This window comes from Neophocaena asiaeorientalis, unplaced genomic scaffold, assembly GCF_003031525.2.
Source record: "Neophocaena asiaeorientalis asiaeorientalis breed wild unplaced genomic scaffold, Neophocaena_asiaeorientalis_V1.1 scaffold134, whole genome shotgun sequence".
NCBI classification, from domain to species: domain Eukaryota; kingdom Metazoa; phylum Chordata; class Mammalia; order Artiodactyla; family Phocoenidae; genus Neophocaena; species Neophocaena asiaeorientalis.
The window spans coordinates 31,567,161-31,583,141 of record NW_020185339.1 but is presented as its reverse complement, the minus strand read 5'-3'; the positions used below and the strand labels follow the sequence as shown (position 1 = coordinate 31,583,141).

Genomic DNA, 15,981 nt, shown 5'->3' with positions numbered 1-15,981 from the left:
TAACTTATTTTCTTTCAGTAATTTTTTTTTTTTTTTTTTTTTTCAGAGATATGAAAGTCCCTATACACTAATACAGGTGAAGATGAGCTCTAAAATAGTAAGATTGAGGTTCAGTGTTTAACAGAAGGTGAAAGTTTGGAGCAGTTTCGTGGGGAATGTTTTTAGAAGCAGAAATTAATAAAATGAGTTGTGAGTAATAGTACGAGTCACTTGATAATCGGGACCATTAACTTGGAGGTGGGCTAAATTTTATTGAGCAAAGCTTGACAGTTTGGGAATAGTTGTGGGAAAGATCTCAGAGTAGATGATTAGTCTGGTGGGCTCTTTAAAAAAAAAGAGGTTACCAGTGCCACCACTACAACGACTACTACTAGTAATAGCGATCGTGATGATAATTTATTGTTGGCATACTATTTGCCAAATAATTTTACACGTATCATCACATTTAAGCCCCCCAGCCACCCTGGAAGCTAGATTAACAGTAAGTAAAATGTGTTTCAGAGAAATGTTATTTGCTCATTTCCTCTGCCTGTGGTTGTGTGTGGGGAGGAGGGGAGGCACCCTTCAGATGGTACATGCCAGAAATTATATATTTATTACAACAGTTTTTCAGCAGATGGCAGTAAAGAATCTTAAGGAAGGTATTCTTTAAATTTGTGCAAAGGCACCATATAACCATACTGTGGCAGCAGTATATAAAATTGTATCAGTAACAGACCCAGTCTTAGACTCACAGACATAGAAAACAAACTTAGGTTTACCAAAGGGGAAAGGGCATGGGGGAAGGATAAATATATGTATAACTGAATCACTTGCTGTACACCAGAAACTAAGACAACATTGTACATCAACTATACTTCAATTAAAAAAACAAAACAGACTCAGTTTTGTTTAAAAAACACATATACACAGAGAAGACATAAGCATATATACCAAAATGTTAGCAGTCTGGATAATTGGATCACAGAGAATTTTTATTTTCATTTGGTTGCTCTTTTGAATTTTTCTGATCTCTTTAAGTGAACATGTTCTTTGTTTTGGGGGACTTGGGGTAGGTTGTTGATGGAAAGGTAGTAGGAAGATTGTTTAGACACACTTGTAAACAGTAGTGACATCCCACTTCATGTCTTATTCTTCTCCATCTCAGAAAAATCCATAGTGTTCTGAAAACTCACTGTTTTGCATTGAAATTACATTTAAGCATTTTAAATCCAGATATTCCACTTAGGGGATTTGGAATCCCTAACTTGTCTCCACCCTCATATGATCACTGTAGCCAACTTCATCACTGTTTTAGAACTTCACCTTGTACCATAGTCAGTCAGAGACTGGTTTGTATGACTTGAACAGTTAGATGAATAAAGAGAAAATAGACTTAGGATGAAGGGAAACATAGAAGGTAAGAGGGAAATAATAGATTCTGTCTTGGCCAGGTAAAGCGAGCACTTAAAAATTCTTGTCTTAAAACCACACACACACAGAGTTTTGTCTATTGAGTAATTTAAATTGATCTAAAGAAATACTAACTTCGTCCTTTTTTCTTGTGACTGGTGAATTCATCAATTTTGTGTATTGTAAATAAACTAGATTCATGTAATGTATTGCAAAATAGTTTAAAAATAGATACCATTTTGACTAGTGACAAGTAGTAGTATATTTGGATTTTGGTTTGTGTGTCTGTGTGTGTGTAAACAATTTTACTTTTCAATTAATAAATTAATAGTATTTAGGTAAAATCTTAAAAGTACAATAAGAACTGTTTTCTTGTGACAGTTAGTTGCACTCCAGTCATATATTTCATATTAATGAAATCGCATTATGAGTACTGAAAAATAAAAGAAATTCCAAAACTAAAAATGTACTTACTGATTTTAGTTACACAGTAAACTTTTTAAAAAATTACATCCCCATGAGTTATTTATTTTATAACTAGGATTTTGTACCTTTTGACTTCCTTCACCTATTTCACATTCCGCCCTCCCATCTCCTGCCCCTGACAACCACCAGTCTCTTCTCTTTACCGATGAGCTTAGTAGGAGGGTTTGTCTTGTTTTGTTTTGTTTTGTTTTTCTTTTTTTCAGCTTCCACATATTAAGTGAGGTCATAGGGTATTTGTCTTTCTCTGTCTGACAAATTTCACTTAGCATGATTCCCTTGAGGTCCATCCAAGTAGTCTCAGATGGCAAGATTTTGTTCCTTTTTTATGGCTAATATTTCTGTGTGTGTGTGTGTGTGTGTACCACATTTTCTTTCCATTCATCTGTCGATGGACACTTAGGTTGTTTCTGTATCTTGGCTGTTATAAATAATGCTGCAGTGAACATGGGGATGCACATATCTTTTCAAGTTAGTGTCTTCATTTATTTGGATAAATATCCAGAACAGGAATTGCTGGGTCATATGGTAGTTCTATTTTTAATATTTTGAGAAACCTCTGTATTGTTTTCCACAGTGGCCACACCAATTTACATTCTCACCAAGAGTGCACAGGGGCAGGGGTTTTGTTTTCTCCATATCCTCACAAACACTTCTTATTTCTTGTGTTTTTGATAGTAGTCATCTGCACAGATGTGAGGTGATATCTCTTTGTGGTTTTGATTAGTGATGTTGAGCATTTTTTCATGTACCTGTATGTCTTCTTTGGAAAAATGTCTATTTAGAACCTTGACCCGTTTTTTAGTTTTTGCTGCTGAGTTGTATGAGTTCTTTATATATTTTGGATATTAATACCGTATCAGATATATGATTTGTAAATACTTTCTCCCATTCAGTACATTGTCTTTTCATTTTGTAGATTGTTTCCTTTGCTTTGCAGAAGCTTTTTAGTTTGATGTGGTCCCACTTGTTTATTTTTGCTTATTTATTTTTGCTTATCATCGGCTTTGTTTTTGGTGTCAAATCTACAAAATCATTGCTGAAGCCTGTGTCAGGGAGCTTACCACCTATGTTTTCTTCTAGGCGTTCTATGATTTCAGGCCTTACATTCCAGTCTTTAATCCATTCTGAGTGAATTTTTTTGTATGGTATAAGAGAGCAGTCCAGTTTCATTCTTTTGCATGTGGCTATCCAGTGTTACCAATACTGTTTATTGAAGACAATGTCTTTTTTCTATTATATATTTATCACAAATTAATTGACTATATATGGGTTTATTTCTGGGCTCTCTGTTCTGTTTCATTGATCTATGTGTCTGTTTTTATGTCAATACCATACTGTTTTGATTACTATAGCTTTGTAATATAGTTTGAGATCACGGCACATGATGCCTCCAGCTTTTCATGTTTCTCAAGATTGCTTTGGCTTTTTGGGGTCTTTTGTGGTTTCATACAAATTTTAGGCTTGCTTGTTCTATTTCTATGAAAAATGCCATTGGAATTTTGATAGGGATTGCATTGACTCTGTAGATTGCTTTGGGTAGTGTGGACACTTTAACACACTACACTAATATTAATTCTTTGAAGCCATGATAGTTTTACAATAAACTTTTGGTAAGTATTTATATAGATGAATATAAATGGTATGAAATATGTCAGTTACAATGATTTTTGACCTTGTCTTTTATAATTCAGTATTTAATTATTTTGATTAAAATTTATTTTAAAATGCCTGTCATTTCCTGAAGGAATATTAATTTGAAATATTATATATGTGCTCCACATCAAAAATTGGCTCAAATATAGACACGTTTATCTGACATCCATAAAAAATTAGATCCTGAGAGAGCTGCCATAAACTTCAAAGCTATTGACTGTATAAATATTTGAGTTACTAATTAGTAATTGAAGTCTTTTAACGTATTCTTTGCTGTCTGGATTCCAGTATTCTTTCATTACCATGTATTCTAATTAACAAGGGAGTATAGTATCTGATTTTCTTCAGGTTTCTGTCCTTGGCCGGATACACTCAGGCCTTTGTATTATTAATATTAAGCCTCAGGGTCTGTGAGTGAATAGGGTGTGATGTTGGAGAAACGAGAGACATGACTTCTTAAACATAGATGGACATACAAAATGTGAATTCAACTAAAAAGTCAGAGTCACCAAAATGTGTAGCCTTTAGATTTTTAGATTGAATATGCTAGAGTTTATTATATGTAATATGAAATCTGATAAATGCTTGAGCAGCTCCTAAAAGTACAAGAGTATGGTATTTGTTTATAAGATAATGTTCTGTTGTGTTTTAAAATGAAATTTTATTTACTTTCAAGAGATTCTTAACTGACCTTCATTGAAGGTAGGGAATTAAGAATGAAACACTAAGCTTAAAACAAATTACCAGAAGTGTTCAGAACAATTGAGTATTTGACTTTAAATATAAGCAGAAATTTAAAAAATATTCTTTGAAATGAAATGAACTTGAAATTTGTTTGCACTGTTTTGCTTAATATTTCTATACATTGATCTGGAGCTTTTATATTAAGAGAGCAGGTTTTCTGTTTTAAAGAACATATCTAAGTGTTAGAAAACTTCTACTGCTTTTATTTTTTGTAGATGGTTTCAGACGCCCTCACAGGTTTTCTACCATGCAGCAACTGAACATGGAGGGAAGGACGTATATCCAGGGCAGTGTCTTTGGGAAGGTTGTGAGCCTTTTCAGCGACAGAGGTTTTCTTTCATTACCCACTTACAGGTACACTTTCTTAATACTATTTGGTTTGTAACTCATTTGGTTGTGTTAAAGATCTTGATGCATATGTTTTTTACTTCCTCTTTCTCAAAAAGGACAAACACTGTTCAAAGGATGCCCTGCTTGCAGGATTAAAACAAGATGAACCAGGACAAGCAGGAAGTCAGAAATCTTCTATCAAGTAAGGAATCTGAGTTCACTTCCTGTTGCACATAAAAAAAGACAAATCAGGAAACCAGGCAAAACTTAGTAATAAAAGGCAATTTAGTATATCGGGAGACAGGAAACCTGGGTTGTAGTCCAGCTCTACCATTAACCAGCTATGTATGTGACCCTGTTCAAATTGTGTAAATGCCCTAGGAATCACTTCTCATTTTGGCTGGACCACATGGTCTGTAAGTACCTTGTAGCTCTAATATTTTGATTCCACTTTGTAGACAAGTCATTGGAAGTAATGACATATGATATATGAGAAATGCTTTGTAAACTGGAAATAAATATATGGTTCTTTGTCCTTTGAGAGAGTAGTTGAACATGTACTTGATAATGGCAACGAGATTTATTCTTACAGCTACTCCTGAGGAGAGGCCAAGGTGGCATGTTGAGGGTCCAATATAAAGTTGTATATGTCACATTTACTATATGGTTATTCATTTACCTATTATTTCATGAACACATACTTGTAGTCAGGTTCTGAGTTAGCTGTAGATTCCTGTAAGGTCCTTATTAGATTTACATAGTATTTCCTGTTCTGTTTCTGAGGCCTTTAGTTGTAAACTCTGTAACCTGAAAAATACAGTCAGCCCTCCATATCCTCAGGTTCGGCATCTGAGGATTCAACCAACCAGGGATCAAAAATACTTGGAAAAAAAAAAATTTCAAGAAGCTCCAAAAAGCAAAACTTGAATTTGCCATGCACTGGCAACTATTTGCATAGCATTTACATTGTATTGGGTATATAAGTAATCTAGAGATGATTCAAAACACACAGGAAGATGTGTGTATGTTATATGCAAATGCAGTCATCTCTCGGTATCTGCCTGGGATTGGTCCCAGGATTTTGGTATCCACAGAGGGTCCTGGACCCAATCCCCCGTGGACACCAAGGGACAACTGTATATTAAATTCTCATAATGTGAAAATAAATTAATTTGTCACCATTTATTGAGATACTGCTGTGTACTGGGCATTATGCCAGACATAGGGAATTCTAAGAACAAGATATAGCGTAACTTCACAGAGTTGAAATTTTAGACAGAGAACCAGAAGTATAGGAACACAGAAGCTGCTCACATACTTTATTCATTCCATTACTGTTTACTTTATTCTCTCCATTACTATTTATTCCACGTGCTAGGCACTAAGGTATAGCACGAGGTATACGTGACCAAGATGTTTTGCTGTTTTCAAGTCTGGAGATGCAATGAGAGGTATAGGTAATTCTTATTATATGGTGTAATAAGTCCTAAAATGAAGATATGCACAAGACACTGTGAGAGCCCACCTAAACCAACCTAGGAGACCAGGGAAGGCTTTCTGGTAGAAAGCACATCCAAACTGAGACCCAAAGAATGAGGAGTAAATAGCTGAGGGTTTCATAAGCCATAATCATGAGTTTGGATTTTACCTTAAAGGCAGTAGAAAGCCATTTTTCTGCCAAGTATCTTTTTCTGTAAATTTTACTGTACGGTTGACCCTCGAACAACACAGATATGAACTGGGAGGATCTACTTATATGCGGATTTTTGTCGCGGTAAATACTACATGCTGCACCATCTGTGGTTGGTTGAGCCCACAGATGTAGAACTGCGGATATGGAGGGCCAACTCTAAAGTTATATGCGGATTTTTCACTGCAGAGAGAGTGGGTACCCCTAACTCCCATGTTGTTCAAGGGTGAACTGTATTTAATTTCTATGTATTATGTAGCCTATAAGCGTATGTTGCAGTATGTTTGATTTTGCTCAAATTTGGAGGAACTTATATTTGGTATATCAGTTACAATCAATCAAAAATCTTTGTCACTTATACATATAATCTAATAATAATTTTCATCTGTGTCCATATACAGATATCCTTACTTGTAGACATCTATAAGTAGATACAGATAAAAAGTGGTTTACAATTTAAAGATTGCTTTTATGTTAACTTAATATTCAGAATTACTTTACTTATGTAAAAAGGTGCCAGAAATATCCCCACTTTACAGATGCAAAACCTGAAGCACAAAGGGGCAAACTGAACTTGAAAGTCGTGCAGCTGGTTACAGTGTCAGAAATAGGATTTCCTCACTGTGAGCCAGTGCTCTCGCCACTCCTGCCCCACCAGAATACAGCAGATACTGATACAATTTTTCTGCTTGGCGAAGGAAACCTAGAGTAGTTTGAAATCTGATTTTATATAAAATCTACCTCTGCAGTCCCTCCATTCTGTATCTTTCCTAAAGGACAGTAGAGCTATACTGAAAGAATTGATTGAAATTAGTAAATACTGAAGAAAAGTTATGTAACATAGTAATAGTTTGAAGTGTAATAGTTGGCATAATTTTGTATTATTATGATATTAGGTTATCTTTTCCTGGGTGACCTATATATACATATACCAGTACATTCTCAGGTAATATTATTTTACTCCTAGGTACAGTTTAGCAAAAATAATTTGCAGCTCAAATTGTAGACTAGTCTTTGTTAACATCTTTACATTGCATTCAAAGATGTGAACTTCACAACTTTGAATACTATGTTGTATTTATATATGGGCTGTACCAGAACATCTGTTGTTTGCTTTAAAGTTGATAGATCGGAAAATAAAAGACTTGAAACTTCTCCTTGATACCGAGAGCCCTTATGCCTAGGCTGACACAAGAGTAAATATTACTGCTGGGCCACGGGAGCTTTTACTCACCCTGTATCCAGAGTTTCAGAGTAACCACCTTAGGGGTTGGCAGGTTGGTCATTCGTTATCAGTCTGTCTGCTGCATCATGTTAACAATCTCTTTCTCTCTCTGGTCAATTTAGGCAGCCAGCTGTAGGGGGCACAAGCTCAACTCCTAGAGCACAAAAGGCCATTGTGAATCATCCCAGTGCTGCCCTTATGGCTCTTAGGAGAGGATCAAGAAACCTTGTCTTTCGAGATTTTACAGTGAGTAAGCCTTGAAAGCCTTATCTGTAAGTGTGTGCACGCTGTGTGATTTAGATCTTTATTCTTTTTCTTTTCTTTTCCTTTTTAAGGATGAAAAAGAGGGACCAATAACTAAACACATCCGACTAACAGCTGCCTTAATATTAAAAAATATTGGTAAATATTCAGAATGTGGTCGCAGGTGAGTAATCTGTTTACTGCAGCCAGAGTGAATCTAGATTATTTTACTTTTACCCATAAGTTAATAAGGTTAGATGCCTGCATTTTATTCACTGCTTTTCGCATCAATTTTTGGTATGTCCGAAAGCTTATGTCAAGCTCAGGCCATCATGGATTCTTAAAAGGCAAAAAAATAGAAGTTGAAACAACCAAAAGGTTTTCTTTTAACTTGTTTCGTTAGGTTAAATTTCTTGCTGGTCATAGAATTTAAGTTTATTTTATTTATTTATATTCATTTATTTTGGCTGCATTGGTTCTTCATTGCTGCGTGTGGGCATTCTCTAGTTGCAGTGAGTAGGGGCTATTCTTTGTTGCGTTACACAGGCTCTAGGCACACGGGCTTCAGTAGTTGTGACACACAGGCTCAGTAGTTGTGGCTCGCGGGCTCTAGAGCGTAGGCTCAGTATCTGTGGAGCACAGGCTTAGTTGCTCCGCGGCATGTGGGATCTTCCTGGACCAGGACTCGAACCCGTGTCCCCTGCATTGGCAGGCAGATTCTTAACCACTGCGCCACCAGGGAAGCCCTGGTCATAGAATTTAGAGCAAAAAGTAGATCTACAAGAGAAAACTTAGGAGTTTACTGGGAGGAAAAATGAATTGCTCACTTGAATCATGTGGAATTAGAATGGAATTCAGTTTGATAATTACCGTTTTAATGAAACCATCAAAGCCATACGTGTGCTGAGATTCACTATAATACTCTGAAGTTTTAAAAGTTACATTTTAGTGAACTTAAGAGAAAACTTAGGGTTTTGTAGATCTATAGCAACTGGAAACAATAACTCTAACCCTAGAGAGAGCAAATGGTGGATTTGCCTCCCTTGTCTCCCTTGAAGCTTGAAGCTAATATTCTAGTATTATTCGTCCTCCATCTTCAGCTGACCCAACTCAGGCTCCTTCATTGGGAAGGTGTACTCTGATGCATCTTGCCTTCCAGATAGCGATTTTCTCTCCTAGTCTCTCTCCTCTCACATACTATTAATCGAATCTACCTTGGTTCTCCTCCCCCCATTTTACCTTGTGTTAGGTCTTTAATGATATTTCTTGCAGTAACCTTCCAACTGGACTTTCCAAACATAAAAACAGTGCCATCGATTACAAAAAAAAAAAAGCAATTAATTTAACTATATCAAACTTAAAAGCTTCTGCAAATTAATGATGAATAAAACTAAAGTTTTTAAAAAGTATTTTTAATGACAAAAGTTACTATATTTAGTGTATCAAGTATTCCCACAGAGGAATAAGAAAAATTCTTAACACTCAAATGAAAAATAAGCATAGTTTTTCAGGGAAAAAAAAAGAAATATGAAGGTTTTGTCACTAGCATCTCCCAGCTTCATTCATGAGTTCTTCCTTCCTTTCTCACTGTATTCCCCTCCCCACCCCTCCTTTGGCTACATTTCAGTTTTAGCCAAACTAAACCACATGCAAGACGTCTTTCGTGTCTCACTTTTGTACATTTGTTCCAGTGCTATACTGTCCTCCCTGTGTTGTGGCCCATTTAGTATCTGCAAGCCCCCGTGATTCAGCTCAGACGTTGGCTTCTGTGTGCTGCTTTTCCTATGCTGTGTTCCCCTTCCTCACTGAGTTTGTTCTTTATTTTTGTAACATGTCTGTCTTATAACATTTCATCTTACTGTTTTGTAAGTAGTTATTTATGTGGCATTTTTCCACTACTGACCTAACTACAGATTTTCTCTGATTAATCTTTGTAGCCCAATTGCCCAGTACATCAGAGATAATCCCTACTTCCTATTCATCCTTCAAGACTCAACCCAGGTCACCTCTTCCTTTCTTGACATCTCCCTCACTACCTACCCTTGACCTAAGGTGCCCCCCACACATTGCTTTGTTACCACCTTACATGATGAGATCTGTGAAAGCAGGGGTTGAATATTTTTGTTTTTGTGTCCTCAGTGCCTAGCATAGTGTTGGGAATATAACAGTGATTCAATAAATATTTGATTGATAGACAGATGGAAGGGAAGAAGGTCTCAAAATTTCATTTTTTCCTAGAGTTCTGATCTGGAATTTGTGTAGACAGTTGGAATTCTAAAAGTAATTTTATAACTTTTCCCTCACATTCAAATTGTACATTCTTAGGCTTACAGCAAAGCCACTTTGGCTACATCTAATATAATTATTGAACCAAAGTTTTCATCTTACAGTTTGTGTTTTGTTTTTGATTTTGTTATTTTATTTAACTCTAAACCTTCTAGATGTCTTTTGGCATCTTCAGGTGCTATGATCTTAGAAAAGCAGAAGCATTAAAACAATCCATTAAATTCTTCCCATTCGCCCTTCCAGTCTGGGTTGAAATCCCCATGTAGAACCTCTATCGAATATCTCCAGTAATGAGGAGTTTTGCTAGAGCAGGAGTACTGACAGAATCTGGCAAAACATATGTGAAGAAAAAAGTATAGGAAATCAGGTATTGAAAAAGATAATTCTTTGTTGATATATTTCCTCGTCTCTGGTGGAGTAAGTTAACAGGTGTGATTTTCTTTTTTTTAACTAAAGCAAATTATATTTGCAATAAGAAAATTACAGGTCAACAGGAAGATATATGGAAATTTACTTTCATTCTTACAGTACAGTATACTGAAGAGTATGAAATGTCAGCATTTTTTAAAATTTTAAGTTCAGAATCTGATTGAATAATGTAAACTTTTGGGCTTCCCTGGTGGCGCAGTGATTGAGAGTCCGCCTGCCGATGCAGGGGACACGGGTTCGTGCCCCTCTCCGGGAAGATCCCACATGCTGCGGAGCGGCTGGGTCCGTGAGCCATGGCCGCTGAGCCTGCGCGTCCGGAGCCTGTGCTCTGCAACGGGAGGGGCCGCAACAGTGAGAGGCCTGCGTACCGCAAAAAATAAATAAATAAATAAAAATAATGTAAACTTTTAAAATGCAGTTTATCTCTTTTATGACTAAACTTGAGCTTTGGAGAATTGCAATATGTTTCTCCTGTTTTTGATGTATACCTTTTGTCAGTGTAACACATGGGTCTTATTTAAAAATCAAATGATGCTTTCACTAATAATGAACAATCTGAAAAAGAAACGAACAGTTCTATTTACAGTAAATCAAAAGAATAAAATAATCACATTAACCAAGGAGGTGGAAGATTTGTATATTGAGAACTATAAAACATTGCTGAAAGAAATTAAAGAAGATGTAAATAAATGGAAAGACATCCTTTGTTCATGGATTGGAAGACTTAATATAGTTTAGATGCCAATACTACCCAAAGCAATCTACAGATTCAATGCAACCCCTATCAAAATTTCAGTGACATTTTTGCAGAAATAGAAATATTTGTTCTAAAATTCATATGGAATCTCAAGGAACCTTGAATAGCAAAACTGTCTGGAAAAGGGAGAACAAAGTTAGAGGACTCATACTTTCTGATTTAAAATTTCACTGCAAAGCAGTGTATAATCAAAACAGTGTACTGTCTTTAGTGACATAAAGACAGACATATTAACCAAGGAAACAGATTGGAGAGTCCAGACATATGTGGTCCTTGCATATGTGGTCAAATGATTTTCAGTAAGGATGACAATTCTCTATTCAATGAGGAAAAGATAGTCTTTTCAACAAATGGAGTTGGGAAAACTGGAAATTCACATGCAAAAGAATGAAGTTGAACCCTTACCTAACACCACATGCAAAAATTAACCCAAAATGCATCAAAGACCTAAAAGTAAGAGCTAAAACTATAAAACTCTTAGAAAAAGCTTCATGACATTGGATTTGACAGTGGTTTCTTGGATATGACACCAATGGCACAGGCAACAAAAGAAAACATAAATTGAATTTCATCAAAATTAGAAACTTGTGCATCAGAGGACACTATCAATAGAATAAAAAGACATTCAACAGAAAGGGAGAAAAGAATTACAAATCAAGTATCTGATAAAGGGGTTAATATTCAGACTATGTAAAGAACTCCTAAAACTCAACAACAAAAAGAAAACAAACCAAATCAAAAATGGGCAGAAGACTTGAATAGAAATATCTCCAAAGAAGATAAATAAATGGCCAATAAGCATATGAAAAGATGTTCAACATTACTAATCATGAGGAAAATGCAAGTCAAAACCACAATGAGGTACTACTTCAAACCCATTAGAATGGCTATTATTAAAAACAAACAAACAAAAAATCGAAAACAATTAAGTGTTGGCAAGAATGTGGAAAAATTGGAACCCTTGTGTGTTGCTGATGGAAATATAAAATGGCACAGCCACCGTGGAAAAGAGTGTGGCCATTCGTCAAAAATTAAACATTTCATTCTACCTTTTGGGTATATACACAAAGGAGTTTAAAGCAGGGAGTTGAACAGATATTTATGCACCATTTTCATGGCAGCGTTATTCGCAGTAGCCAAAAGGTAGAAGCATCCCACCGGTCCATCAGCAGAGGGATGGATAACTAAAATGTGTGTGTATATGCAACGGAATATTACTCAGCCTTAAAAAAGAATGAAATTCTCATACATTCTACAACATGGATAAACCTTGAAGACATTGTGTTAAGTGAAATAAGCCAGGCACAAAATGACAAATATTGTATGATTCCACTTAAATGAGGTACCTAGAAAGTAGAACAGTGTACCAGCCCCCAGCAGGGGGTTGGGGGAGTGAGGCAGTGGGGGGTTCTTGTTGGTTGTGGGAAGATGAAAAAGTGCTGGCGATGCATGGTGGTGATGGTCGCACAACAGCGTCAGTGTACTTCATGCCCCTGAACTGCACACTTAAAGATGGTTAAAGTAGTAAATTTTGTATTATGTATATTTTACCACAATTTAAAACTAAAAACAAGAACAAAGGAGGGATTTGGGGAGAATGCAGAGTGGCTACTAATGAGTATTTGGTTTCTTTTGGGGGATGATGAAAATGTTCTAAAATTGATTGTCGTGATGGTTGCACAATTCTGTTAATATACTAAATACCACTGAATTATACACTTTAAACAGGTGAATTGTGTGGTATATGAATTATGTCTCAATAAAGCTGTTATAAAATTTTTTTTAATTAAATGGTAAAGCTTATAACAAACTATATAGTCCCCTACTTCACCCTTCCTACCCACATCCAAGGAAGAGCTTTCAACAAGTTGAGCTAATTTTTCTGGTATTTGCCTCCATGTTTCTAAATAACATGTTTATGTTACTATTTCTTAATTTACCTATTTTACACTTTACCTGTTGACTCTCTTTCTATTGAACACTGTTAAAATCTCTCTTCCTTACGCTTTTCATTTCTTCATAATATTGTTACATCTTAATCAGATGTTGTTGTATTGTTTGACGCTGAGCCACGTGCTACTGTTTTACATTTCTTTTTCTCTCTTTGTTTTTGCGGGGTTAATGATTGTCTTGCTTCTTCATTAGCTTTTAATGGGCCTAATGCTGATCTTCCCATATATTTCAATCAGTATCTTTCAAGCCTATGTATAAGCTATCTAAAAAACACAGTTGTTAAACTTCTGTCAGTTCTACATTTTTTTCCCCTTGGAAACTGGCCTTGGTAGTTTAGACAGCTTACTTTGTAGGCCTGGTACACAGCTGTCCCTGGGAATTCCTTCTATGTTGAAACCTTTTTCTTGAATCCTACTTACTTCTTTTTACTTGAGTTCCTCCCTCATTGTAGTAAGGTATGTCCTCCAATAATTTCAAGGCCCTACCTGTCTGAAAATGTTTTTAGTCTGCCCTTAGTCTTGATAGTTTGGTTAGATATAGAATTCTAGATTGAAAAATCACTTTCCTTTAAAAATCTGAGGACATTGCTCTAATGTCTTCTAGCATGCAGCTTTGCTGTTGACAAGTCCAGTGACATTCTGATTCGCATTCCTTTGTATATCTATTCCCCCCCACCCCCACCCTCCAGAAGTTGTTAGGGTCTTTTTTTTTTTTTTCCAATTTCTGTTATTCTGAAATTTCATGAATGCTGTGTCTTGTTGTGGGTGTTTTTTGTTGTTGCTATCATTGAAGTGGGCATTTCATTTCAGTGGATCCTTTCAATCAAGAGATTCATGTCCTTAAGTAATGGGAAACTTTCTCAAATGTTTCTTTTTATAATTCCCTGCTATCCATTGTCTGTTCCCATTTCTAGAACTTCTGGGTTTTTTTGGATGCTAGACCCTTGTAGAGCGATCCTCTAACTTTCTTTTCTTTCTTAGCTTTAATTTTTGTCTGTTTAATCTGTTTTCTAGAAACTTCCTTGACTTTATCATCAAATCTACTGCATTTTTACTTCATCTGCCATGCTTTAAATTCTAAGACCTCTTTTTAAGTTGTCAGTTGTTGCTATTTTTATAACATCCTATTCATAGAGGATTTGGGGCTTTGTGTTATATTTTAAGAATGAAATACCTGCTAGCTAGTTGGAAGCTCTGGATGCATGACCCCCACGTGTCACTAGTGATTGCCATTTTAGGGTGACCCCCGATGAACCAGTTTGTTTCCTAGAAGCCCCTGAAACGTCAGTCTTCGTAGAGATTGTTTCTCCAGGGAAGAATCTTTGATTTCCTTGCCTTTAGAAGTGGGCAACTTGAAGAAGAGTCCGTGAGGGCATGCACTGTGGAAACAGAATTGGGGGTGGGGTGGGTAGGAGCAACTCACTGGGGTCGAGTACGTTCACTTTCCTTCACGTCGTCTATGTCTCTGTAAGTCCTAACCCTTTCTGGTTTAGTTCCTCCAGAAAATAAATTTCTTTTATTCATTTTGGGAGGGAAAGGAGATAAACTTGCATCAAACTGTGCTATTTTCCTAAAAGCTGATTTGTGTCTTAAATTGTTTTCACTAATGCTACTTACAAATTATTTCTTATCTATTAAGTGCATTAAAGTGACACAATGTTTATCCTTTGTTAAACATTTCAAAAAGATAAAGGAACTTTTGAAATTTGAAATTGAAAGAATATCATTTTATACAACAAAAAAGGCATATTTCATTTTTTATCTAGTGAGTGCTTATTTAATTCTTTAAAACCTCCCAATATAAAAGATATTAATTTATATCAAAAATGAAATGGTTACTTTAAAATCATCCTAGTGATTGAAATGTAGTCTTTCTAGTTTTATCCATGTGACATAAAAATAAAAGAAAGAATACTTTTTAACATGTGACTGTTCATCAGTTTGGAAAATATGATTTTATTTGTTAAGCTTTTGAAAGTAAAGGCTTTTTGCTTTGTCAAAATGTTCATTGATTATAGAGGGGAAATAATTTGATTCCACTTAGTAGGTTATTTTTAAATCGAGTTTTTTATGGCTATTTTTTCTTTTCCAGAAAAAAAATTGTAGACATTTTATAGTTCATTTAAAAATTTGTTAAATAAACTTTTGAAGTAAATCATGCCTAAAGAAAAGTAAAAAACAACAGAAGTGTGAAGCTCAATGAACTGTCACAAAGTGAACCACCGCATAGCCAACCATCCAAGTTAGGAAATTGATCAACACCAGTTCCACGGAGTCCCTCTGAGTGACCCCAGTCTTTACCCCGTCCTTGTCTGTGGGACTACTGTCCTGATCTATAACACCATAGATTAACTTCACTTGATTTTGAACTTTATATAAGTAAAATCGTATAAGTATATTTTTTCTTGTGCTAGCTTTTTTTCCTCAACATTGTTTGTGAAATTCATTCACGTTGCATGAAGTAGTACTGTGTGTATATAGCAGTATAAAATTCTGTCGTATGAATATACTCAAATTTACTTTTTCTGTTCGTTTTTTTTTTTTTTTGCGGTATGTGGGCCTCTCAGTGGCGGAGCACAGGCTCAGCGGCCATGGCTCATGGGCCTAGCTGTTCCACAGCATGTGGGATCTTCCCGGACTGGGGCACAAACCCGTGTCCCCTGCATCAGCAGGCGGACTCTCAACCACTGCACCACCAGGGAAGCCCTCCATTCTATTTTTGATGGACATATGGGTTGTTTCCAGTTTGGGACTATTAAGAATAATGCTGCTATGAACATTGTATGAACATTTT

At 35.9% G+C, this 15,981-nt stretch overlaps 1 protein-coding gene across 1 annotated transcript in view; it reads left to right on the top strand.

Moving 5' to 3' along the window:
• Nucleotides 1–15,981, top strand: part of ARID2 (AT-rich interaction domain 2) — a 162,598-nt gene that overhangs the window by 144,587 nt on the left and 2,030 nt on the right. The window contains exons 17-20 of the mRNA XM_024736653.1: nt 4,491–4,629; nt 4,722–4,807; nt 7,643–7,766; nt 7,856–7,947. Coding sequence (XP_024592421.1) covers nt 4,491–4,629; nt 4,722–4,807; nt 7,643–7,766; nt 7,856–7,947 — 441 coding nt within the window. The remainder of the gene's footprint in view (nt 1–4,490; nt 4,630–4,721; nt 4,808–7,642; nt 7,767–7,855; nt 7,948–15,981) is intronic.